Source organism: Salmo trutta, chromosome 13, assembly GCF_901001165.1.
Source record: "Salmo trutta chromosome 13, fSalTru1.1, whole genome shotgun sequence".
Classification (NCBI taxonomy): domain Eukaryota; kingdom Metazoa; phylum Chordata; class Actinopteri; order Salmoniformes; family Salmonidae; genus Salmo; species Salmo trutta.
In genome coordinates this window covers 67,568,140-67,595,620 of record NC_042969.1, presented here as the reverse complement: position 1 = coordinate 67,595,620, position 27,481 = coordinate 67,568,140, and the positions used below count along the sequence as shown (strand labels likewise).

The window sequence follows — 27,481 nt, the reverse complement described above, 5'->3', positions numbered from 1 at the left end:
TTTTAGTTCACATGATTTTTACCAGTAGGACAAATAAGATAAATAACTGCCTTAGTGGAGCACATGATAACACCTTTGATTGGGATCTGTTTCCCTGTTTGGGGGTGTTTGAAGGATCTACATTTGTAAGTGCCATTTCATTTCATTTTGGTGTGGTAAATCAGAGTTTATCAATTGATCTCTGAGATTTCTGCCCTGCGAGAATAAAACCAAGGGAGGTTCCGAAAACACATTACCGATACGGTCATCAGATCTTATCATGTGCCAATGTTTGTGAACGATTCCCTTAATTTGTTCAGAGCACTTAGTGTGTAGTGAGAACGCAAGAATGGTTATTTTTGCGAAACTGTCCTTGAAAGAGATCTCGATTTGTTTTGGATTTCCTCAATGGCAGTGTTGATCTGACCATTTCTGTACCCTCTTTCAAGGAAATGTCTTTGCATCGCAACCATGTTTCTGTCGAAGTGTGATTGTTTTTTGCAAATTCTTTTGATTTGACAGAACTGGCTTTAGGGCAAACTGTTTTCAAGGGAAGAGGGCGACAGCTATCAGCCTTCAACAAACTGATACAGTCAGTGGGTTTCTTGTAAAGATCTGTGTATAGAACATTAACCTCACAAATAATCAAAAGATCAAGGAAACTGATTTGACGTGTTAGATTGCATAGTAAATCTCAGGTGCTCAAAACCAGAGTTAAGAAAAGCATGGAACGCCTAGATCTGTTCTGCATCACCCCTCCATAGAACTAAAATATAATCAATGTACAGTGTCCAAATCATTTTTGAGAGGATTGAGAATTGACTGTTTCTTCATGTAACGCACATACATATTTGCATAGTTTGGAGCCATCGGGGATCCCATAGCAGTACCCTTCATCTGGATAAAGAAATCCTTTTGAAACATGACATAGTTGTATGAGTACTATTTCAGCCAATGTTATAATGTATTTACATTTTTTTATTGAACCCTTATTTTACCAGGTAAGTTGACTGAGAACACATTATCATTCACAGCAACAACCTGGGGAATTGTTACAGGGGAGAGGAGGGGGATGAATGAGCCAATTGGAAGCTGGGGATGATTAGGTGGCCATGATGGTATGAGGGCCAGATTGGGAATTGAGCCAGGACACCAGGGTTAACACCCCTACTCTTACGATAAGTGCCATGGGATCTTTTAGTGAATACAGGGAGTCATGCACTGGAGGGTAGTTAATTTGGGTCACGTTGTAAGGCTGCTTTGATGTGTAATCAGGCTATGTTTGGTTTATGACAAGAAGATTATGGGTGGCAGTTGAGTGCACCTTTCAAAGAGAGAAACATGAGCAACCAACCATGTTTGTGACAGAGAAAAACATGTATTTGCCGATATTGGAGGCTTTTATAAAGCGGTACAAACATTCAGATAATACTCATGGCCCATTTGGCCTGGATAGCATTCAACCACATGAAATAAATAGCATGGTCGGTCCTCAGAGAGTTCAATGTGCATATGGAATTCTTAAAAATGCTTTGGTGCGACTTGATTTGCCCCAAATTATAATTCTAGGTCAATCCTTGTTTCCAAATGAACTAACAAAATTAAACACACTAAGGGTGAACAGCTAAGGGAAGGGCATATTCATGAATCCAAATGTCCACATAAATGAATAAACACAGAACAGAGCCAAATCTTAAATTTGTGCTATGTCACAAAATGCTCCCATCTGTATTCATCCAATAAGTAGTTATGTAAGGTTTGTGTCATTATTGTAATACTACACACTAGAGAAATAATGTACATACACCCACTTCACAATCAGACTATTCCTTCGCTCAACACACGCCACACAGAAGAAGCTTCCAGCGCTATCAAATGCCAGAGCAGGGGCCTGGGTTGTCTGTAAGACTGAATTGTGGGCAACCTTGAAGTGTCTTCCAGAGGGAGGGGCCTATTGAATGAGAGGCTGTTGGCCTCAAACAAGGTGATCACTCTCTACCAGCCTCTCAAGGATATCTCCACGCAGCACTGAAGGTTATGTACAGAGTAACAGAGAATCTGTCTGGAGCACTGTATGGCTACTAAAGATTCCTGGATCTCTGGTAGGAAAGAAACTTAAAGCAAATAGCTCCTGTTATGGTCATACCTCATTAGATAGATGTTGTGCAGATTTCAAGAATGAAGCTGACATTCTCTCCCCTCGTTAGGTTAATAAAGCACTAACCTTGATATAGTAACACAACTACAATTCCATTTACATCTACAACTCGCGACGGAGTCCAAAGAGCTAATCATTTTAAAGATAATGTTTAAGTCATTATGCAAGGATGATGAGTCTAAATAACATCCATCATCATACACTGTAGATTTATTAAGATAGTAAAAGCTATTCATGGAGAACATGAAGCATCCACAGCAGAGCAAGCAACCAAGCCCTGTCAGAGAGTGACAGCAAAATAAGCCAAGCACTATCTGATAGACAAGCTATTGAATTGGCCCTAATTGCAACTTCAGAAACCCACCCACATATTGGCTCATGACTTCTCATACACTTCTGTCTTATTAAGCAGGCAGAGTTAGCAGGAGAAGAGCTTATGCGAAGATCAAGCCCCATCTTTACAGCCCTGTTGATCAAGGCTATATTTGGCCTATGGCTGCTAGCTATGACATTACGTAATTGGGCTTCTTTCATTAATTAATATTTACAAATATTAAGCATGCGTCAGTGTCTTTCTTCCCCAAGGGCATAAGTGTACCCCCATCATGCTAACATGGTGTGAAAACAACAAAACCAGAGGGAGAACTACGTCCTGCTTCACTTCAAATCCTGTTGTTGTTCAGGGTAAGAGTACCCCTCTAGGTCTGCGCTGGGAACACAACACTCCTCAAAACAGAGATGCTACACCCCAGACCCTGTTTCCTATATTTTTCGCAGTATGCAAAAATCAGGGGAGACAGAGTGTACCTGTTGGGTAATAATGTAGCTGGCACACAAGGATACATTCGACCACCACACAAGTTTGTAGGGGCTGCTTACCTTGGGGGCTGGTTGCTATCCACTGAGATTTATTCATTAAGATTTCACTTCTTATATCATTTACATAATGGAATGGACCCAAAAGCCCTTGAGAAGCATTCGAGAGTCATAAGGAAAAAAGTTTGGTTACTCTTGGCACGCTGTCAAATGGTCTTTGAAGGGCAGACTCATAGTAATGTTCTCAGTCTTAAACTTGTAGTCTTCCATTGACTCGCATGTTACAGTGCATTCGGAAAGTATTCAGACACCTTGACTTTGTCCACATTTTGTTACGTTACAGCCTTATTCTAAATATGTATTTTTTTGTATTAATCTACACACAACACCCCATAATGACAAAGCAAAATCAGGTTTTTAGAAATTTTGCAAATGTATTAAAAATAAAAAAACGTAAATATTACATTTACATAAGTATTTAGACCCTTTACTCAGTACTTTGCTGAATCACCTTTGGCAGTGATTACAGCCTTGAGTCTTATTGGGTATGACGCTACAAGCTTGGTACACCTGTATTTGGGGAGTTTATCCCATTACTCTCTGCAGATCCTTTAAAGCTCTGTCAGGTTGGATGGGGAGCGTCGCTGCACAGCTATTTTCAGGTCTCTCCAAAGATGTTCGATCAGGTTCAAGTCCGGGCTCTGGCTGGGCCACTCAAGGACATTTAGAGACTTGTCCCGAAGCCACTCCTGCGTTGTCTTGGCTGTGTGCTTCGCCCCAGTCTGAGTTCCTGAGAGCTCTGGAGCAAGTTTTCATCAAGGATCTCTCTGTACTTTGCTCCCTTCACCCTTCGCTCGATCCTGACTAGTGTGCTAAGTCCCTGCTGCTGAAAAACATCCCCACAGCATGATGCTGCCACCACCATGCTTCACCGTAGGGATGGTGCCAGGATGCACCTGAGCTCAATTTCAAGTCTAATAGCAAAGGGTCTGATTACTTATGTAAATAAGCCATTTCTGTTTTTAATTTTTTATAAATTTGCACAAAACAAAATCTATAAACCTATTTTTGCTTTGTCATTAGGGGGGGTTGTGTGTATTTAATCAATTTTAGAAAAAGGTTGTAACGTAACAAAATGTGGGAAAAGTCAAGTGGTCTGTGTGTGTGTGCTACAGTCTCATATAGTTCCCATCTGAGATAGGGCCTTTGCCTGGCAGTTGCCCTTACAGCCCGTGACTCATCTCAGTGATGTCATCAGCATGTCCCAGAAGCAGGACATTATTCAGTGATATGACTCAAGCCAGGCTGTGTACTATAGTAGTAGGCTGTGAGCAGACACTGTTCTTGTGGTTTCATCATCCAGACCAGAGACCATTTTCATTAAGTGCAGCTCTGAGAGGCTTTGGGTGAACCTGCAGCCATGATGTTTCACTAGCTAAGTAACCAGCGGGAGGAGGAATTGGACAGATATCTCTGATGGCTATTTCATTAACTGTCGCCTTTAGAAGGGTGTTTAGCATTGGATTAGTATAACGCCAAGCACAACAAGTGCTCTGAATTTATTCAACTTAACTTCATTGAAATAGCAGTGATTTGTCGTTACATAGAGTAAAACAATTTAATTCCGACCTGAATCAGATTGATCAGTCTGTGCGTGTGAAACACTCTGGTGAGGCAAGTTAAGTGCTGAGACTGCAATCAATTTGTTAAGCAGAGACCGTTAGCTCTGGCAACTCTGTCTTGCTCAACCCGAGGCACACAATTCTCCCCTTTTCTGCCTTCAGTCGAATGCAATTTGTGGAGGATCCCTCTTTTTCACGCAATCAAACAGAGGCTTAGAAGGACACATGCAACACACAAGTTCAAAACAACTTAGGAAAGTATTGGCGTATTGATGGACTCCAGAGAGAGAATGGAGACCACGCATTAACAGCCCTGTTCTCACAATAAAGTAAGGTAGTGCTATTTTCAGAGACTGACTCTAAAAGTGGAGACCAAAGTCAACCAAGACCACTGCTGCTAACATGATGATGCAGCATTGTCTTGCATGCACCCCTGTAGTACACAAGTGTCTATCATTTGTGTCTTTAAAGTAAAAGCTAGTTTTTTTTAAAACATGACCGTGGTTTCAATTGTACCTGAGTAGTTCATGATTTTGACATCAATCATCCTGTCTCAGGGTCATTATTTTCAAATATTGTAGTACTTATCCTTTCATCATAGGATTGCCAGTCTTTCAAAGGATCATAGGAATTCTTGAGGTCCTACAGTAGCCTATGACATAGATGCTCACAGTGAATGAGGCAGCTGCATTGATGTCCTATGAGTCTGTTGTGAGTCCCTGTCAGTGTCAACACAATACTTCTGGTGGAAACATGCATAAGAAAACTCAAGATGTGTGAAGCATATCACTCAATACACTTCACATCATATGGCACCAGTGTGATCTGACAGCGACTTAAAAAGAGTTTGATGGGAGGGGTGTCTGGGGGATAGAATGTCAATTACACACAGGCACGCACAAACGCATGAAAGCATGCACACACACGCACGCCTATGGCATCACATTTGATTAAAGAAAGAATTATGTCATTTTTCATGAGTCATAAAACTTTGGCATTTTTAAATGAAAAAAATAAATATAGTGTAATGTTCAAAAAGTATTAAGGAAAGAAATAAATATTGTAAACAAAAATGAATCAAAAGTATTGCAAGCCAAAAACAAACTACAGTACCGGTCAAACGTTTTAGAACACCTAATCATTCAAGGACTTTTCTTAAATGTTTATATTTTCTACATTGTAGAATAATAGTGAAGACATCAAAACTAGGAAATAACACATATGGAATCATGTAGTACCCAAAAATTGTTGAACAAATCAAAATATATTTTATACTTGAGATTCTTCAAATAGCCCCCCTTTACCTTGATGACAGCTTTGCACACTCTTGGCATTCTATCAACCACCTTCACCTGGAATGCTTTTCCAACAGTCTTGAAGGAGTTCCCACATATGCTTAGCGCTTGTTGGCTGCTTTTCCTTCAGTCTGCGGTCCGACTCATCCCAAACCATCTTGATTTGGTTGAGGTTGGGGGATTATGGAGGCCAGGTCATCTGATGCAGCACTCTATCACTCTCCTTCTTAGTCAAATAGCCCTGACACAGCCTGGAGGTGTGTTGAGTCATTGTCATGTTGAAAAACAAATGATTGTCCCATTAAGCCCAAACCAGATGGGATGGCGTATCATTGCAGAATGCTGTGGTAGCCATGCTAGTTAAGTGTGCCTTGTATTGTAAATAAATCAGACAATGTCACCAGCAAAGCACCCACACACCATAACACCTCCTCCTCCATGCTTTACAGTGGGAAATACACATGTGGAGATCATCTGTTCACCCACACCGTGTCTCTCAAAGACAATGCGGTTGGAACCAAAATCTCAAATTTGGACTCTAGAACAAAGGACAAATTTCCACCGGTCTAATGTTGATTGCTCGTGTTTGGCCCCTTATTGGTGTCCTTTAATAGTGGTTTCCTTGCAGCAATTCGACCATGAAGGCCTGATTCACACAGTCTCCTCTGAACAGTTGATGTTGAGATGTGTCTGTTACTTGAACTCTGTGAAGCATTTATTTGGGCTGCAATTTCTGAGGCTGGTAACGCTAAAGAACTTATCCTCTGCAGCAGAGGTAACTCTGGGTCTTCCTTTCCTGTGGCGGTCCTCATGAGAGCCAGTTTCATCATAGCGCTTGATGGTTTTTGCAACTGCACTTGAAGAAACATTCAAAGTTCTTGAAATGTTCCGTATTGACTGACCTTCATGTCTTCAAGTAATGATGGAGTGTCATTTCTCTTTGCTTATTTGAGCTGTTCTTGCCATAATATGGACTTGGTCTTTTACCAAATTGGGCCATCTTCTGTATACCCCCCTACCTTGTAACACAACTAATTGGCTCAAATGCATTTTCGAAAGAAATTCCACAAATTTACTTTTAAGAAGGCACACCTGCTAATTGAAATGCATTCCAGGTAACTACCTCATGAAGCTGGTTGAGAGATTGCCAAGAGTGTGCAAAGCTGTCATCAAGGCAAAGGGATAATTAACTTGTAATATTGATCACCATGTATTTCACCATAACATGCCAATTATTTAGCTAACGTTTCTGCTCACAGGGAAGCACATCAAGACAGTGTGAATGACCAGTGCACCGGTGTTGCACCGGTGTTGCACCGAGGTGCTTCCCGACATGAGTTGCTTCCTACTGGGCAGCTGTATGGTCTTCTTCTATGAGGTTTAAAGGCGGTTGGCATCCAATTTGTTACATTACCGCCACCTACTAGACTGGAGTACAACTCCCTTATACTTTGCTTGAAAAATAAAAATGTACTAAATAAATACCCTGCCATCTAACACTACACTCACTAATTTCAAAATTATATAAAATAAAATGAACACCACTCTACTCCACTAATTAAATGTATTTATTCCTACCTCATGCCATCACCACTTAATAACACACCCTGTAACTCTGATGTCAAGTCTCGCACACCCAAATACCTCTCTGCAGCTGCCACCTCAACCTCAATTTTCTGCGACTTCCGTTCCATCCCTGCAGTACAGTTGATAACCATTGCTATAAAATGCTAAAAATCCAATCTTACTGAAACGTATGTATCACTTTTTGGCCTGTACTGGTATATCTCTACTACTCTCACCACTCCTCCCCCTTAACACATCTTCACTGCCTCCGCATATGACAACTTCTGCACTACTCAAACACTGGAAACCTCAACCTGCCTCTCTCGCACGGGACATTTCTGATCCCCAGCTTCATGGGCACCCCTACAATTAACACATTCCATTACTTTCCCCAATGCTACACATTCCTTTGTCTCATGCCCTTCTGTACACTTCTCACACCTTGGACCCTCCCTCCTACACGCTGCTCAGCTGTATGGTCACATGTTACCTGCTATGGCCAATTTTTTCCATCCCAATTGATTTTTTTTTATGTAGGATGGCAGCCTACATGAGAAATAACTTGGAATATTAGTAGTGGCCATCTGGATGCTACAGCGGTACATAGAGTATTGGAGCAACTGGGAACACACAAAAACGAGGTCATGACATCAGTGATCTTCAGGTTGGAAAGTCAGAGTTTCCGACCTCGAATTCCGAGTTGAAAACATTTTATTTATTTTTGTTCCCAGTTGTCTTGAACACGGCATATGCTCTGCAAGCCGACAGTACGACACCTGGGCAGTCTTTCACTCCCGCTTGCGGAGCACTACTGTTCCGCAGTACAGCGAGTGATGTAGCTAGGTAGAGGATGACAGCGTTGATGATGCGTTCTGTAGGTGTGGTTGCTGAACTCTCACTCCAAAATGTATTGACCAACAGTACCCAATTTAGTTCGCTCCCTTCTAAACCCAACAGAGAAATTAAAAATTAAAGCGTAGGGGAAAGAAATATTGTAACCTTAAAAATGTGATTCGAAGAGACTTGAGAAATGCAAACAAAGCAGAGAAGATTGCTTGTAAGTAACCAGGTTTCCATCCAACCTTTTTATGCGAGTAAAGTACATGTCGGACCCCAAAAAATATTACAAGCCTGAGTGGGCTCCCGGGTGGCACAGCGGTCTAAGGCACTGCATCTCAGTGCTAGAGGCGTCACTACAGACCCTGGTTTGATTCCAGGCTGTATCACAACCGGCCGTGATTGAGAGTCCCATAGGGCGGCGCACAATTGGCCCAGTGTCGTTAGGGTTTGGCCGTGGTAGGTCGTCATTGTAAATAAGAATTTGTTCTTAACTGACTTGCCTAGTTAAATAAAATACCGCATTTACTTTGATGCAGCCTCCGCAGAAGTCAGAGCATTCATCCTTCTTGTACTTTGCGGAGCTGAGCTGTTGTCAAGGAAGTGAGTTTGTGTTTATACAGGACCTCCCGCCCCCACCTACCGTCACCCAATCATGTCAATGTGTAGCTATATGGAGCCCTCCACGTTGTTACAAAATTTGGAGGCACATGGCGATGCGGACAAGGAGCTCAATTTGGCCTCCGCAAGCCTTCGAGAATCCACAATTGCGTCACACCCTCCATACTATATTACAAGAGCAAGGATAAATTAGCTTTAAAGCGCATGTGCCAATATCTCACTATATAAACACAACATTTTTTTGTGAGAAATGCATCAGCAGAGTTGAAAATGCGATGGAAACCCATTTAACTTATTTTTTATTCTGTACATGGGAATTTAACAGCAAAATGTATTTTTATGTACACTACGTCATCACACACAGCCTTTTATCTGCAACAAGTGAATTTGATGGAAACATCTCTGCTGGGAAAATGTGCCATTGTTTTTATGCAGATTTCAAAATATTCACATGAACATCTGTATCGAATTGAATGGAAACCTAGCTAGTGACATGAACATATTCAATTGAAAAGAAAAATAATTGCTGTTTCCTTTTTTTATCATTGATATCATTTATTTTTGGCTTGCAATAACTTTAGATTCGTTTTTGTTTACAAATTTAACATTTTGTCTACAATTACTGTTTTCCTCTCAATATGTTTAGGAAAAAAAATCTAAACGTTTTTAGACTCATGAAAAATACCTCACAATAATGTTTTAAAATCAAATGTGATTCCATACACTCCACACTATAAAGCTATGTTTTGGATAAAAGCAGTGTTTTACAGTGTAATACAGTGATTTGCATACCCTTGTGATATAGCCTTTTAAAATAATAAATATAATGTAAAACAAAAATAAAGAGAAATCAACAGCTTGCATTACTTTTCATTGAATATTAATCCCCATCAAAACATTGTTCCTTAGCCTAGCCTACAGCTAACTGCCAAAATAAAGGAAACATCAACATAGTGTCTTAATAGGGTGCTGGGCCATCACAAGCCGCCAGAACAGCTTCAATGCGCCTTGGCATAGATTATACAAGTGTCTGGAACTCTATTGGAGGGATGCAACAACATTCAGCCACAATAAATTCCATAATTTGGTGTATTGTTGATGATGTTGGAAAACACTGCCTCAAGGGCCACTCCAGAATCGTCCTTTTATTTTGGCAGTTACCTGTACTTGATGCATCAGCTACACGTAAAAGTTGAAAAGATGGAAGAGTTCATATTGTAGTTTCTCTCTTACCCAAGGCGGTACAGATGATTGATACCGCCAATAGCAAGATATGCGTGGTTTGTGTCTCCATGTTCTTGTAGTTTGTTATTTTTGCGTAGTGACAGGTCGGTCTATGTCCAAACTGGTTTTCAACCCTCAGTCACATTCAGTATCCAAATGTATCAAAGTGTAACAATTACAGTGCTTACTACGAGCTCAGCTGAATTTTTTTCAAACGGTTAAAATTACCCCACAGAACTTCTTTGACAACAGCTCTCCGGACCCCGTGACAATTTTGCCCGAAGAAATACATCGCCGCATCACTTCGCCCCCGCACATTATGCACGCAAAATCATAATAAAATCATATTGTAGCGAAACGTCCTCAGCAAAACAAGAAAACGATACGTAAATATATTAATCTATAAAATATAAACAAGACAGCTTCGTCTGAGAAGTTGCGCTCCCGCTCGCATCTCTGTGTGTGGCTGGAATAAGAGACCACCACTTTACGAATGGCACCCGACGCACATGCTGAATCAACTGCGTACACAGCTCTCAGCTACAAAACCACAAATACAAGGATGTATTCTTAAAGAGACAGGAGCGACATCTGTGCAGGCTCTGACCTTGCCACTTCAAATCCCTCTGCTGCGCTACCCATGGCTAGATGACCGTGAGATGATTCACAACCTAAAGGTCTGTGTTTCAGCCATGTCAATCTTTACAGTAATTGCAGGTGTCAGTTTCCCCAACTCATATGGGCCTAACATCATATGGCAAAGCAATTATAGGTAATTCAATAAACATAATCCTAGCCTGTCAATTGGCTGAAATGATTAATGTCATGTGTTGCCTATAAGTAGGCTAACACAAATGGATGAAAACTACATCACAGAGGGCATATGTTGTTATTGACCAACAGAACTGTAATCAAGGGGATAATGATGAGGATTATTATGGTTGTGACTTTAATCATTTACTAAGTTATCACTGCTTCTCCTCCCGTTGAAGAGAATTATAATCATAATGATGATGATAAAGGATAATGATATTCTGCTGCTGCTACAGTACATGTACTGCTGCTGATGATGAAGATAGCCTTCCACTGTGATCCACAGTCCAGAGCAGCTCATTCCTTTAACACTGCCTGCCACCGAGCCTCCACAGACCCCAGATTCCATAGTGATTTATTAAACAGGTGCTGGTTCACACCCACCCCTCCTCTCTCTCATTGATCTGCAATCTGCCTCTCGCACAGCCTCTGGTGCCTGTACTCTCTGGGGAGAAGGACACCATGCTCCCCAGGGCAGGCTCCATTTCTCTGCCTCCACCCCAGCCTCTGTGTGCCCCTGTCCCCTGCCCTCTCAATGCATTGTCTCCATGTCTCTTATTGAGAGCCCAACATGATGGAGAGTGCTCATGGACAACCAGGCGCCTACTCTCCCTTTGTCCCCCTGAATTGGGCTGGAAATTGGGCAACAGAAGTGGTCCAGACGCCTGTCCCGGCAACAACAGCATTAACCCCCAGCTCCAATGGAAGCGTGGACCTTATCAAAGTCTACAAAGCTAAACAGAGAAAATGGAAACATCTCATCAGGAGTCTTAGTGGCACCATTGGGTGTCAGTCAATATTTAAACAACAACAAATGGCACCAGTAGACACTCTCTCTTCAGGTGTTGAAGGTTATCCATGCACTCATGCCCAATTCTTAGGGATTTCACTCATGATGCAGTCAAAATAAATACATTACTTTTTGTGCCTTTCTATATAATGTATATCATGTATATAAATGTTTCTATATATATATATATATATGTATTTTTACCTGAGAGCAGTTGTGTTGTTTACCTGGGATTCAGCAATGTGCATTTAGGTAGAGGCCATTGATGTATTTGTGATTTATGATCAAAAATAATGTTGTTAATTGTAATAGCTTGGGACCGTTGGTTATGTTTAAAGTCAATTCATCCCTCTGCATGGGGTAGAGTATGTGGATGGTGGGGAAAGTGTGGCGGGGTACAGATGGTGGGACTGAGCCCTGATCTCATGTCTCTCAGATCATCGTCTGGCTCCATACCATAACCTGGAAACCCAATCCAGAGACAAGACTCTACAGACAACTACATTTTCCCTTTTACACAAACTCTTCAGTATATCCCCCCAAAAAGATGGCGCCGACAGAGATGGTCGCCTTGCTTCAAGTCCTTACGAAACTATGCAGTAATTCGCTTTTTTATGTATTATTTCTTCCATTGTAAGCCCAGAAAATCTTAAGTGTTGTTACATACACCCAGGAAGAACTATTGGATATAAAAGCGACGTCAACTTAAGAACATTATGACCAGGAATATGACTTTCCCGAAGCGGATCCTTTGTTCGGACCTCCACCCTGGACTTTGGATCTTATCCCTGAGGCCGACCCAAAACAACGTCGTCGCCACAGGAGAGGCAGACGGAGCAGCCTTCTGGTCAGACTTGGAAGACGAGCACACCATCCACCGCTTCTTAGCATATTAGTCGCCAATGTCCAGACTCAGACAACAAGGTGGACGAAATTAGGGTACAAGTTGCCTTCCAGAGAAACATCAGAGATTGTAACATTCTCTGTTTCATGGAAACATTGCTCACTCAGGATATGTTGTCAGAGTCGGTACATCCACCGGGTTTCTTCATGCGTCGCACCGATAGAAACAAACATCTCTGGTAAGAAGAAGGGCGGGGGTGTATGCCTCATGATTAACGACTCATGGTGTAATCATAACAACATACAGGAACTCAAGTCCTTTTGTTCACCTGACCTAGAATTCCTTACAATCAAATGCCGACCTCATTATCTCCCAAGAGAATTCTCTTCGATTATAGTCACAGCCGTGTATATCCCCCCCAAGCAGATCCCTCGACGGCCCTGAAAGAACTTCACTGGACTCTATGTAAACTGGAAACCATATATCCTGAGGCTGCATTTATTGTAGCTGGAGATTTTAACAAAGCTAATTTGAGAACAAGGCTACCTAAATTCTACAAGCACATTGATTGTAGTACCCGCTCGAGCAAATAACTGGACCACTGCTACTCTAACTTCCGCGATGCATACAAGGCCCTCCCCCGCCCTCCATTCAGAAAATCTGACCATGACTCCATCTTCTTGCTCCTCTCCTATAGGCAGAAATTAAAACAGGAAGCGCGCGTGCTTAGGTCTATCCAATGCTGGTCTGACCAACCGGATTCCACACTTCAAGATTGCTTCGATCACGTGGACTGGGATATGTTCCGGGTAGCCTCAGACAATAACATTGACGTATGCGCTGACTCGGTGAGTGAGTTTATTAGGAAGTGCATTGGAGATGTTGTACCCACTGACCATTAAAACCTTCCCTAACCAGAAACCGTAGATTGATGGTTTAGCAAAACTGAAACTGAAAGCGCGAACCACCACATTTAATCATGGCAAGGTGACTGGAAACATGACCGAATCCAAATAGTGTAGTTATTCCTTCCGCAAGGCAATCAAACAAGCAAGCGTCAGTATAGAGACCAAGTAGAGTCGCAATTCTACCACTCAAACACGAGACGTATGTGGCAGGGTCTTCAGACAATCACAGATTACAAAAAGAAAACCAGCCCCGTTGCGGACATCAACGTCTTGCTCCCAGACAAATTAAACAACTTCTTTGCGTGCTTTGAGGACAATACAGTGCCACCGACATGGGCCGCTACCAAAGACTGTGGGCTCTCCTTCTCCGTGGCCGATGTGAGTAAAACGTTTAGACGTGTTAACCCTCGCAAGGCTGCCGGCCCAGACGGCATCCCTAGCCGCGTCCTCAGAGCATGCGCAGACCAGCTGGCTGGTGTGTTTACGGACATATTCAATCAATCCCTATCCCAGTCTGCTGTCCCCACATGCTTCAAAATGGCCACCATTGTTCCTGTTCCCAAGAAAGCTAAGGTAACTGAACTAAATTAATATCGCCCCATAGCACTCACTTCTGTCATCATGAAGAACTTTGAGAGACTAGTCAAAGATCATATCACCTCCACCCTACCTGATACCCTAGACCCACTCCAATTTGCTTAACGCCTCAATAGGTCCACAGATGATGCAATCACCATCACACATCCCATCTGGACAAGAGGAATACCTATGTAAGAATGCTGTTCATTCACTACAGCTCAAATTGAACACCACAGTACCCTCCAAACTCATCATTAAGCTTGAGACCCTGGGTCTTGACCCCGCCCAGTGCAACTGGGTCCTGGACTTTCTGCCTTGCCGCCCCCAGGTGGTGAAGGTAGGAAACAACATCTCCACCCTGCTGATCCTCAACACTGGGGCACCACAAGGGTGCATTCTCAGCCGTCTCCTGCACTCCCTGTCCACCCATGACTGCGTGGCCATGCACGCCTCCAATTCAATCATCAAGTTTGCAGATGACACTACAGTGGTAGGCTTTATTACCAACAACGACGAGACACCCTACAGGGAGGAGGTGAGGGCCCTTGGAGTGTGGTGCCAGGAAAACAACCTCTCACTCAACGTCAACAAAACAATGGAGATGATTGTGGACTTCAGGAAACAGCAGAGGGAGCACCCTGTCCACATCGACGGAACAGTAGTGGAGAAGGTGGAAAGTTTTAAGCTCCTCGGCGTACACATCACGGAAAAACAGAAATGGTCCACCCACACAGACAGCGTGGTGAAGAAGGTATAACAGCGCCTCTTCAACCTCAGGAGGCTGAAGAAATTTGGCTTGTCATCTAAAACACTCACAAACTTTTACAGATGCACAATCGAGAGCATCCTGTCGGGCTGTATCACTGCCTGGTACGGCAACTGCACCGCCCTCAACCACAAGGCTCTCCAGAGGGTAGTGTGGTCTGCACAACGCATCACCGGGAGCAAACTACCTGCCCTCCAGGACACCTACAGCACCTGATATCACAGGAAGGCCAAAAAGATAATCAAGGACAACAGCCACCCGAGCCACTGCCTGTTCACCCCGCTATCATCCAGAAGGCGAGGTCAGTACTGGTGCATCAAAGCTGGGACTGAGAGACTGAAAAACAGCTTCTATCTCAAGGCCATCAGACTGTTAAACAGCCATCACTAATATAGAGAGGCTGCTGCCAACATACAGACTCAAATCACTGGCCACTTTAATAAATGGATTTAATAAATGTATCACTAGTCACTTTAAATAATGCCACTTGAATAATGTTTACATATCCTACATTACTCAACTCATATAACTCAACTTGTTGTTCAGGGGTGGCAGGTAGCCTAGTGGTTAGAGTGTTGGGCCAGTAACCGAAAGGTTGCTAGATCGAATCCCTGAGCTGACAAGGAAAAAATCTGTCGTTCTGCCCCTGAACAAGGCAGTTAACCCACTGTTCCTAGGCCGTCATTGTAAATAAGAATTTGTTCTTAATTGACTTGCCTAGTTACATAAAAATAAAAAATATGTATATACTGTATTTTATACCATCTATTGCATCTTGCCTATGCTTCACGGCCATTACACATCCATATATTTATATTCCATCCCCTTACACTGTGTGTATAAGGTAGTCATTGTGAATTTGTTAGATTACTTGTTAGATATTACTGCACTGTCGGAACTAGAAGCACAAGCATTTCACTACCCTCGCATTAACATCTGCTAACCATGTGTATGTGACCAATACAATTTGATTTGATTTGATTTGAACCAGAAATGTACAACTCTAATGACAAATTAAACACAACTCTCAACCGCAGTACAACTCTAAATGTGAGCCTCTGATCATGGTTGGTTGTTCCCTGTACAGTGTAGAAAGCTCCTTTAGGGATCCTAGTTTCGCTCTACCTGCCTCTCCTGGGCTCACCTCGTCACATACAGTACCTCCCTGTGTTTCTCCTCTCCCACAGAGAGGGTCCTTAGCTGTCAACCTCTGTGGTAACTGATCAGCCAGTCTCATTAGTCACTGGTGCAGACCCTTTGTCTTCCCCTGCCTGCCTACCTGGCTGTGTGAGGGACCTTCAGTCAGCCTGGAGGACTCAGGCTACGTCCCAAATGGCACCCTATGCCCTTTGTAGTGTCCTACTTTTGACCAGGGCCCATAGGTCACTGGTCAAAAGTAGTGCGCTACTGTATATAGGTAACAGGGTGACATTTGGGACACAGCCTCAGCCTGGGGTTTATTTATAGACCTGGTGTCACTGCCATGCAGGGCTCTACGGCAGGTCATTTACATCCAATACAGTACAGTGCTAAGGTAAGCAACTAATAATACAGCTGTATTTGGCGGCCAGCCCATCTTTTCTCATTTCAGGCCCTTCAATATAGACAACGTGAACGTACACTCTCTTATCATGCCCTCAAACATCAGTGGCAAATTGTAGGCGAGTTGTACTTGTATTGAGCCACCCCGGAGGGAATGAGGTGGTTTGTATTACTAATTATTCTTTCTCATCAGTCTACCTGACCAGGAGTGCTGACTGCTGTTGGATCTCCTCCACTAAGTGTTCATGAGCCAAGGAAAACACTTACTTGCTCTTTCTCTGGCACAACTGACTGCAAGTCTTTCTCTGCTATATAGAGTGCCTTAAGAAGGTATTCACAACCCTTGACTTTCTCCACAAGTGGGATTAAAATGGATTTAATTTATGTTTTCTGTCAATGAACTACACAAAATACCCTAATGTCAATTTTTTAAATATATGAATGGAAAATAAAACACTATCTTTATTAGATAAGTATTCAACCCCCTGAGTCAATACATGTTATAATCACTTTTGGCAGCGATTACAGCTGTGAGTCTCTAAGTGCTTTGTACACCTAGATTGTACAATATTTGCCCATTATTCTTTAGAAAATTATTCAAGCTGTCAAGTTGGTTGTTGATCATTGCTAGACAGCCATTTTCAAGTCTTGCCATAGATTTTCAAGCCGATTTAAATCAAAACTGTAACTATGCCACTCAGGAACATTCAATGTCATCTTGGTAAGCAACTCCAGTGTATATTTGGCCTTGTGTTTTCGGTAATTGTCCTGCTGAAAGGTGAAAGAAGTTTTACTCTAGGATTTTTCCTGTGTTTAACTCTATTCCATTTATTTTTATCCTAAAAACTCCATAGTTCCTGCTTATGACAAGCATACCCATAACATGATGCAGCCACCACCATGTTTGAAAATATGAAGAGTGGTACTCAGTCATGTGTTGTGTTAGATTTTCCCCATACAAATGTGTATTCAGCACAAAAAGTTAATTTATTTGCCACATTTTTTGCAGTATTACTTTGCCTTATTGCAAAGAGCATGCATGTTTTGGAAAATGTTTATTCTATACAGGCTTTCTTATTTTAAGTCTGTCATTTATGTTGGCATTGTGGAGTAAATACAATGTTGTTGATCTATCTTCAGTTATCTCCTGTCGAAGCCATTAAACTCTGTAACTGTTTTAATATCACAATTGGCCTCATGGTCAGTCGTGGAAAAGTACCCAATTGCCATACTTTAGTAAAAGTAAAGATACCTTAATGGAAAATGACTCAAGTAAAAGTGAAAGTCACCCATTAAAATACTACTTGAGTAAAAGTCTAAAAAGTATTTGGTTTTAAATATACTTAAGTATCAAAAATAAATGTAATTACTAAAATATAGTTAACTATCAAAAGTAAATGTATAAACACTTTCTAATTTCTTATATTAAGCAAACCAGATGGTACCATTTTCTTGTTTATTTTTTTTATGGATAGCCAGGGGCATGCTCCAACACTCACACTGTTTAGTGAGTCCACCAGATCATAGGCAGTAGGGATGATCTCTTGATAAGCGTTCAAAATGCAACCAGTTCCTTTGGGTGTCAGGAAAAATGTATGGAGTAAAAAGTACACTATTTTCTTTAGGAATATAGTGAAGTAAAAGGAAAAGTTGTCAAAAATATAAATCGTAAAGTACAGATGCCCCCCAAAAAATGACTTAAGTTGTACTTTCAAGTATTTTTACTTAAGTACTTTACACCACTGCTCATGGTGAAATCCCTGAGCGGTTTCCTTCCTCTCCGGCAAATGAGTTAGGAAGGGCGTCTGTATCTTTGTAGTGATTGGGTGTATTGATACAAGTGTAATTATTAACACCACCATACTCAAAGGGATATTCAATATCTTATTTTTATTTTTTTAACACGTCTACTAATTTGTGTCCTTCTTCGCGAACCATTGGAAAACCCTCTGGTCTTTGTGGTTAAATCTGTGCTTGAAATTCACTGCTTGACTGAGGGACCTTACAGATAGTTGTATGTGTGGGATACAAAGATTTTGTAGTCATTTAAAAAGCATGTTAAACACTTATTGCACACAGAGTGAGTCCATGCAACTTATTATGTGACGTGTTAAGTACATTTTTACTCCTGAACTTATTTGTTTGCCATTACAAAGGGGTTGAATACTTTAGACTCAAGACATTTCAGATTTTCATTTTTAATTAATTTGTAAACATTTCTAGAAACATAAATCCACTTTGACATTATGGGGTATTGTTTTTAGATCAGTGACACAAAATCTAAATGTAATCAATTTTAAATGCAGGCTGTAACACAACAAAATGTGGAAAAAGTCAAGGGGTGTGAATACTTTCTGAAGACACTGTAGTTGTTCCAGCTTTGGGAGTCTAAGTCTTGCTTGTATTAAAGATGCACTCTCAAACTTTTGTATAATTTCAGCCACTAGTTTTGAAAGTGGTGTTCAGGAGCCAAAACGGGTCCCCATATTTGTGTACTACGTCATCAAATTGTGTACTACATCATCTAATTGTGTACTACATCATCCATTTTGTGTGATATGTCACACATTTTACAATATGTATGATGTGTGGTTTTTGCAATTAGTGTGATATGTTACGAATCCAATTTGTGCAATATGATACGAATTTGTTGTGCTTAAGATCCCGGAGTATATTTTTAAGCAAGTGCATACACCCAGGTGTGATTGAATTGCAGCCTCAAACATGTAATGGTTAAAGGGCTGTTCTTGATTTTGCAGCCACAGTGCTGGAAGCAAGGCAGCTGAGGCTGTATAAGAAAAAAAGTATGTTTTTGTCACATACACCAGTTAGGTGTAGTGAAATGTGTAGTACAGTGCCTCTGGAGCTAATTATGATTAAGTGCCTTGCTCAAGGGCACGGCGACAGATTTTTCACCTTGTCGGCTCGGGTGTTCAAACCAGTGACCTTTCGGTTACTGGCCCAATGCTCTAACCGCTAGGCTGCCTGCTGCACCTAGAGAGAGCGATTGGATGCATGGGGTTATAGTCGGTTATAGTCATTGTCATCATGTCCTTTCACACTGCTCAGATAGATAGACATATGTGCAGCACGTCATACCATACAATGCCATATGGGGCTAGTCAGGCCCAAACATATTACAACAGTTGAAATAGATGTAGAACGGGATAGGGAGCAGGAGGGAGGGAGGAGGCAGGACACAGAGAGTAGTGGAGGGGGAATAAATCACTAGGATCACTCTCAAAGGATTTCTCTTACGAAGTATATATGGCTCATAGTGCCACCTACTGGCCATTCTGCCCAAATGCAGTCATCTCATGGTAAATTCAACCATTGCCTTGTCATGAAATGTGAATAGGTTCCATATTATATTAAATGGTCCTAAAACAGTGTATATGGTAGCTTAATAAATGTACTTTATATTACAGTTCCCTTATTACTGTGTAATTATAATTACAGTAACAAGTTTTGTAATTACCCATTGTTGCGCTGTACTTACATTGTATTTAGGGTTAGGTTTAGGGTTAAGGTTATGGTTAGGATTAGGGTTGTGGTTGATGCTAAGGGGTTATGGTTGAACCAGGATGTGGACATGAAGCTAGGGTTAGGGTTAGGGTTGTGGTTGAAGCTAAGGTGTTAGGTTTGAACCAGGATGTGGACATGAAGCTAGGGTTAGGGTTGTGGTTGAAGCTAAGGGGTTAGGGTTGAACCAGGATGTGGACATGAAGCTAGGGTTAGGGTTGTGGTTGAAGCTAAGGGGTTAGGTTTGTGGTTGAAGCTAAGGGGTTAGGGTTGAACCAGGATGTGGATATGAAGCTAGGGTTAGGGATGGGGTTGTGGTTGAAGCTAAGGGGTTAGGGTTGAACCAGGATGTGGATATGAAGCTAGGGTTAGGGATAGGGTTGTGGTTGAAGCTAAGGGGTTAGGGTTGAACCAGGATGTGGATATGAAGCTAGGGTTAGGGTTGTGGTTGAAGCTAAGGGGTTAGGTTTGTGGTTGAAGCTAAGGGGTTAGGGTTGAACCAGGATGTGGACATGAAGCTAGGGTTAGGGATGTTGTAACAATGGGTAACCCCACTAGTAATTGTCTAACCTGAACAGAGAGAGATATGTTATTTTTTCACTGCTTTTTTTACGAGCCATCAGCGAGATCAACTCACTTGTATTTTTCCAGTCTACCACTAGAGATCACAATAACACAATGTTTGGGAACCTTTCCACTAAGGGTTATCATCACTAGAAGGATCAATGTTATAAAGGCTTGGTATAATGTTTCCATTGTATGAATAAAAAAATATATTATTATGTCATACACAAGTGGCAAAACAAAAACTGTAAACAGTCATAGACCTCAGTGCTGCATGCAACAAATATCTCAGACTTTAGAGGCCTGAGATGCACAGGAGGTTGGGGGCACCTTAATTGGGGAGGACGGGCTCATGGTAATGGCTGGAGTGGAATAGGTGGCATGGTATCCAATATATCAAACGGTTTCCATGTGTTTCATGCCATTCCATTTACTCTGTTCTAGCCATTATTATGAGCCGTCCTCCCCTCAGCAGCCTCCACTGCTGAGATGATAGGATTATTTGAAAATAATATACACTACCAGTCAAAAGTTTTAGAACACCTACTCATTCAAGGGATTTTCTTTATTTTTACTATTATCTACATTGTAGAATAATAGTGAACACATCAAAACTATGAAATAACACATATGGAATCATCTAGTAAGCAAAAGAGTGTTATAGGAATCTAAATATATTTTATATTTGAGATTTTTAAATAGCCACCCTTTGCCTTGATGACAGCTTTGCACACTCTTGGCATTCTCTCAACTAGCTTCGCGAGGTAGTCACCTGGAATGCACTTCAATTAACAGGTGTGCCTTCTTAAAGGTGAATTTGTGGAATTTCTTTCCTTCTTAATGCGTTTGAGCCAATCAGTTGTGTTGTGACAAGGTAGGGGGGTATACAGAAGATATCTCTATTTGGTAAAAGACCAAGTCCATATTATGGCAAGAACAGCTCAAATAAGCAAAGAGAAACGACAGTCCATCATTACTTGAAGACATGAAGGTCAGTCAACGAGGAAAATTTAAAGAACTTTGAATGTTTCTTCAAGTGCAGTCGCAAAAACCATCAAGAGCTATGATGAAACTGGCTCTCATGAGGACCGCCACAGGAATGGAAGACCCAGAGTTGCCTCTGCTGCAGAGGATACATTCATTAGAGTTACCAGCCCAAATAAATGCTTCACAGAGATTAAGTAACAGACACATCTCAACATCAACCGTTCAGAGGAGACTGTGTGAATTAGGCCTTCATGGTCGAATTGCTGCAAGGAACCACTACTAAAGGACACCAATAATAAGAAGAGACTTGCTTGGACCAAGAAACACGATCAATGGACATTAGACCGGTGGAAATTTGTCCTTTGGTCTGGAGTCCAAATTGGAGATGTTTGGTTCCAACTGCTGTGTCTTTGTGAGACGCGGTATGGTTGAACGGATGATCTCCACATGTGTATTTCCCACTGTAAAGCATGGAGGAGGAGGTGTTATTGTGTGGGGGTGCTTTGCTGGTGACACTGTCTGATTTATTTAGAATTCAAGGCACACTTAACCAGCATGGCTACCACAGCATTCTGCAACGATACGCCATCCCATCTGGTTTGGGCTTAGTGGGACTATCACTTGTTTTTCAACAGGACAATGACCCAACACACTTCCAGGCTGTGTAAGGGCTATTTGACTAAGAAGGAGAGTTATGAAGTGCTGCATCAGATGACCTGGCCTCAACAATCCCCCGACCTCAACCAAATTGAGATGGTTTGGGATGAGTCGGACCGCAGACTGAAGGAAAAGCAGCCAACAAGTGCTCAGCATATGTGGGAACTCCTTCAAGACTGTTGGAAAAGCATTCCATGTGAAGCTGTTTGAGAGAATACCAAGAGTGTGCAAAGCTGGCATCAAGGCAAAGGGTGGCTACTTCGAAGAATCTCAAATTTAAAATATATTTTGATTTGTTTAACACTTTTTTGGTTACTACATGATTCCATATGTGTTATTTCATCGTTTTGATGTCTTCACTAATATTCTACAATGTAGAAAATAGTCAAAAGAAAGAAAAACCCTTGAATGAGTAGGTGTTCTTAAACTTTTCACCGGTAGTGTATACTGAACAAAAATATAAAATGATACAATTTCAAAGATTTTACTGAGTTACAGTTCATATAAGGAAATCAGTCAATTGAAATAAATTCATTTGGCCCTAATCTATCAATTTCACATGACTGGGCAGCGGCACAGCCATGGGTGGACCTTCAAGAGCATAGGCCCAACCACTTAGCAGCCAGGCCCACCTACTGGGGAGCCAGGCCCAGCCAATCAGAAGGAGTTTTTTCCCCACAAAAGGGCTTTTATTACAGACAGAAATACTCCTCAACATCTCCTCTTGCTGCCCTCTCTTCATCTGAGATGTGTCTCTTTGGCTCTGGGGAATAGGGCTATAATAGATAGCTAACAGACAGATGTATGCTGCCGGTCCCCCATAGACTGAGAGTGTGGGGGCCAATTCTATGTAGCTTATTATACACTGAACAAAAATATAAGCGCAAGTGTTGGTCCCATGTTTCACCAGCTGAAATAAAAGATCCCAGAAATTCTCCATATGCACAAAAACGTATTTCTCTCAAATGTTTTGCACAAATTAGTTTACATCCCTGTTAGTGAGCATTTCTCCTTTGCCAAGATATTCAATCCACCTGACAGGTGCAGGTGTGGCATATCAAGAAGCTGATTAAACAGCATGATCATTAAGCAGGTGCACCTTGTGTTGGGGACAATAAAAGGCCAGTCTAAAATGTGCGGTTTTGTCACAACACAATGCCACAGTTTTGGGTGAGCGTGCAATTGGCATGGTGACTGCAGAAATGTCCACCTGAGCTGTTGCCAGAGAATTGAATGTTAATTTCTCTACCATAAGCCACCTCCAATGTAGTTTTAGAGAATTTGGCTGTAAGTCCAACCGGCCACACAACCGCAGACCACGTGTATGGCGTTGTGTGGGCGAGCGGTTTGTTGATGTCAACGTTGTGAACAGAGTGCCCCATGGTGGAGGTGGGGTTATGGGATGGGCAGGTGTAAGCTATGGACAACGAGCATAATTGCATTTTATTGATGGCAATTTGAATGCACAGAGATACCGTGACGAGATCCTGAGGCCCATTGTCTAGCCAGTCATCCGCCACCATCACCTCATGTTTCAGCATGATAATGCACAGCCCCATGTGCAGCAATTTGACCATGAAGGCCTGATGCACGCAGTCTCCTCTGCAACAGTAACAGTTGATGTTGAGATATGTCTGTTACTTGAACTCTGTGAAGCATTTGTTTGGGCTGCAATTTCTGAGGTTGGTAACTCTAAATAACTTATACTCTGCAGCAGATGTAACTCTGGATCTTCCTTTCCTGTGGCGGTCCTCATGAGAGCCAGTTTCATCATAGCGCTTGATGGCTTTGCGACTGGACTAGAAGAAACTTTCAAAGTTCTTGACATTTTCCCGTATTGACTGACCTTCATGTCTTTGAGTAATGATGGTATAAGTATATTTGGATTTGTTTAACTTACTAAATGATTCCATATGTCTTATTTCATAGTTTTGATGTCTTCACTATTATTTTACAATGTAGAAAATAGTCAAAATAAAGAAAAACCCTTGAATGAGTAGGTGTGTCCAAACTTTTGACTGGTACTGTACGTTACAATGGTTTAATCATGTCTGAGTATTGCTAAAGATTAATACAACTTATTTTGTGAAAGACAGAAATCCATTTAGTTTTTCTCTCTATCATCTCCCTCCCCTTGAGAATAAGTACATTAACTTTCCAACCCAGTCCCATCCTAACTCACCTGTTGCTCACTCGAGACCAAGACACCTTGTCGGTTACAGTAATTCAACATACTGAATCTGACTAGAATACTGGAGAGGTAAAAGTTTGCTCTGCTTCTTCCCTTCACTCTTTATCTGTCTTTAGAGCAGACCATATTGGATTATAGTAGTATTTTTCCGATTGGAGACAGTAATCAAGACCGACTTACATTTCAAGGTAGGCTACTGTGCATTCACTGCACACCCTTTTTTAAATAATTGACAACATTCAATACCATACTTAGAAATAGTTGCCACTGTTTTGAGTTTTGTTAGCTGTTAACACATTATATTCGTCAGCCATGATCATGGAACCTGTTTAACATACTTTTGTAAAGTTAGATAAAAAAAGAAAAAGATTATATGTTGAGAGCCTTTTTAAGACTATTCACTCACCATTGAAGATTGTTGCATTTTCCAGATTCAGAGAGGATATGTTCAGGGAGAAGACTGATGGCTCAGATGCAGGTCTGGGCATATTAGTATAGTTGCTGTAGTTGCTGCTCTAAGGGTCAGCATAGAAGTTAATCTACAGCAGAGTCCGGATAAGATAGAGAAGCATTTTGACTGAGTGAAAAAGTGACAGTCCAGCGGTCCTCTCTGATATCCTTCTTGTCCTGATCCTTTAGGCTGTGTTCTGCATATCAAAGTTTTCCTATGAATTTAAAATTGAACTCTAAAATGACAAAGAAACATCAAAACATTTTCTAATACTTTGTCTCATGCCCTGTTCTTGTCAAAGGTCTCCAATTCTCTCTCTCTGTTTCACTTGCTCCACCCCTTCCTCAGTCATTCTGGAATTGTGATCGGGGTCCTTCGAGTCTATGGAGTGAGAGGGCATGTGTCGTCAGAGATAAATGCATAAACAGTTGAATTGAAACTATCCCTAGGATCGGGTGGGAAAGTAAAAAACACACAGTATTTAAGTATTTAGGCATACAGCATGTATTTACATATTTCAACATTTCTCTGTGGAACTAGTAGTCCAGCAGGGGCAATAATTAGTCATAGTACACCCCACCATTCCTTTACTGCCACCCATGTCATTCCACCAGCAACTGGGGCAACTAAGGTCCAGTGGGGGTAATTTCACTGACACAATCTCACTTCAATCTATAGGCTGGCATTGACGAATAGTTGTATTGATGAATAGCGCCAGGCTAAACATTATTGATAAAATGTAAAAAAAAAAAAAGAGACATATATCAAGATTAAGGAACATTATGCCAATTCCACAATGGAACTCAAACTAATTAACACAAGTATTTGAAGGAGAAGGTCAATCTTGGGTTCTCCTCATTCTAACCCTGCCTTATATTATGAATTGACCCATCTGGCCAAATATGGAGCTCCATTACTGATGAACAGCTTAAACAAAGACCATGATGAGGTACTGATTACACACTGAATAATGGGATCTCTCCTGCTCTCATTGAAGCCAGGGGCAGAGGAATAATTACCACAGATAGCACAATACAGATTGCCCCTGGATGTTAGCTATAGCTTGTTTTTTGTATTTAACTAGGCAAGTCGGTTAAGAACAAATTCTTATTTACGACCTAGGAACAGTGGGTTAACTGCCTTGTTCAGGGGCAGAACGACAGATGTTTACCTTGTCAGCTCAGGGATTCGATCCACCAACCTATCGGTTACTGATCCAACACTCTAACCACTAGGCTACCTGCCGCCCCTTATTGATTTGGTTTGGTTTGGTAAATGCAACATACAGATCCTGTGCCTGGTTGGTTATAGACCATAGCAGATTCTTTGAGCTCAGTGACACAAATCAAATTTTGTTTGTCACATGCGCCGAATACAACAGTGAAATGCTTACTTACAAAGCCCTTAACCAATAATGCAATTTTAAGAAAAATACGTATAAAAAAACAAGAAATAAAAGTAACAAATAATTAAAGAGCAGCAGTAAGATAACAATAGCGAGGCAAAATACAAGGGGTACCAGTTCAGAGTCAATGTGCAGGGGCACCGGTCAGTCGAGGTAATTGAGGTAACATGTACATGTAGGTAGAGTTATTAAAATGACTATGCATAGATAATAACAGAGAGTAGCAGCAGCGTAAAAGAGAGGATGCAAATCGTCTGGGTAGCCATTTGATTTGATGTTCAGGAGTCTTATGGCTTGGGGGTAGAAGCAGTTTAGAAGCCCCTTGGACCTAGACTTGGCGCTCCGGTACAGCTTGCCGTGTGGTAGCAGAGAGAGTCTATGACTAGCGTGGCTGGAGTCTTTGACAAATATTAGGGCCTTCCTCTGACACCGCCTGGTATAGAGGTCCTGGATGGCAGGAAGCTTGGCCCCAGTGATGTACCGGGCTGTTCACACTACCCTCTGTAGTGCCTTGCGGTCGGAGGGATGTAAGTGGACAGCTGATGAAACTGTGGGTTTGCACAACCGAAGAATTTCTGCACAAACTGTCAGAAACCGCCTCAGGGAAGCTCATCTGTGTGCTTGTCGCACTCACCAGGGTCTTAACCTGACTTCAGTTTGGCGTCGTAACCAACTTTAGTGGACAAATGCTCACCTTCAATGGCCACTGGCACGCTAGAGAAGTTTGCTCTTCACGGATGAATACCGGTTTCAACGGTACTGAGCAGATGGCAGACCGCATGTATGGCGTCGTGTGGGCAAGCAGTTTGCTAATCTCAACGTTGTGAACAGAGTGCCCCATGGTGGCAGTGGGGTTATGGTATGAGCAGGCATAAGCTACGGACAATGAACACAATGTATTTTATCGATGGCAATTTGAACACACAGAGTTACCGTGATGAGATCTTGAGGCCCACTGTCGTGCCATTCATCCGCTGCCATCACCTCATGTTTCAGCATGACAGTGCACGGCCCCATGTTGCAAGGATCTGTACACAATTCTGTACACAATTCCAGTTCTGCAATGGACTGCACATTCACCAGACATGTCACCCATTGAGCAAGTTTGGGAAGCTCTGGATCGGCGTGTACGACAGCGTGTTCCAGTTCCCGCCAATATCCAGCAACTTCGCACAGACATTGAAGAGGAGTGGGACAACATTCCACAGGCCACAATCAACAGCCTGATCAACTCTATGCAAAGGAGATGTGTCACGCTGCATGAGGCAAATAGTGTTCACACCAGATACTGACTGATTTTCTGATCCACGCTCCTACCTTTCTTTAAGGTACGTATCTGTGACC

The 27,481-nt window shown here is 41.8% G+C and overlaps 1 protein-coding gene across 3 annotated transcripts in view; it reads right to left on the bottom strand.

Annotated features, from left to right (window-relative positions):
- Positions 1 to 25,019, bottom strand: part of LOC115206387 (roundabout homolog 2) — a 65,171-nt gene extending 40,152 nt beyond the window's left edge. For 2 of the 3 annotated variants that reach the window (XM_029773273.1, XM_029773274.1), the window contains exon 1: positions 24,688 to 25,019. In XM_029773273.1, the coding sequence (XP_029629133.1) occupies positions 24,688 to 24,769 (82 nt within the window). In that variant the 5' untranslated portion in view covers positions 24,770 to 25,019. Of the gene's footprint in view, positions 1 to 10,127; positions 10,607 to 24,687 lie in introns of those variants that run through there. The other variant, XM_029773272.1, reaches the window with a different exon arrangement.
- Positions 25,020 to 27,481: the final 2,462 nt, after the last annotated feature.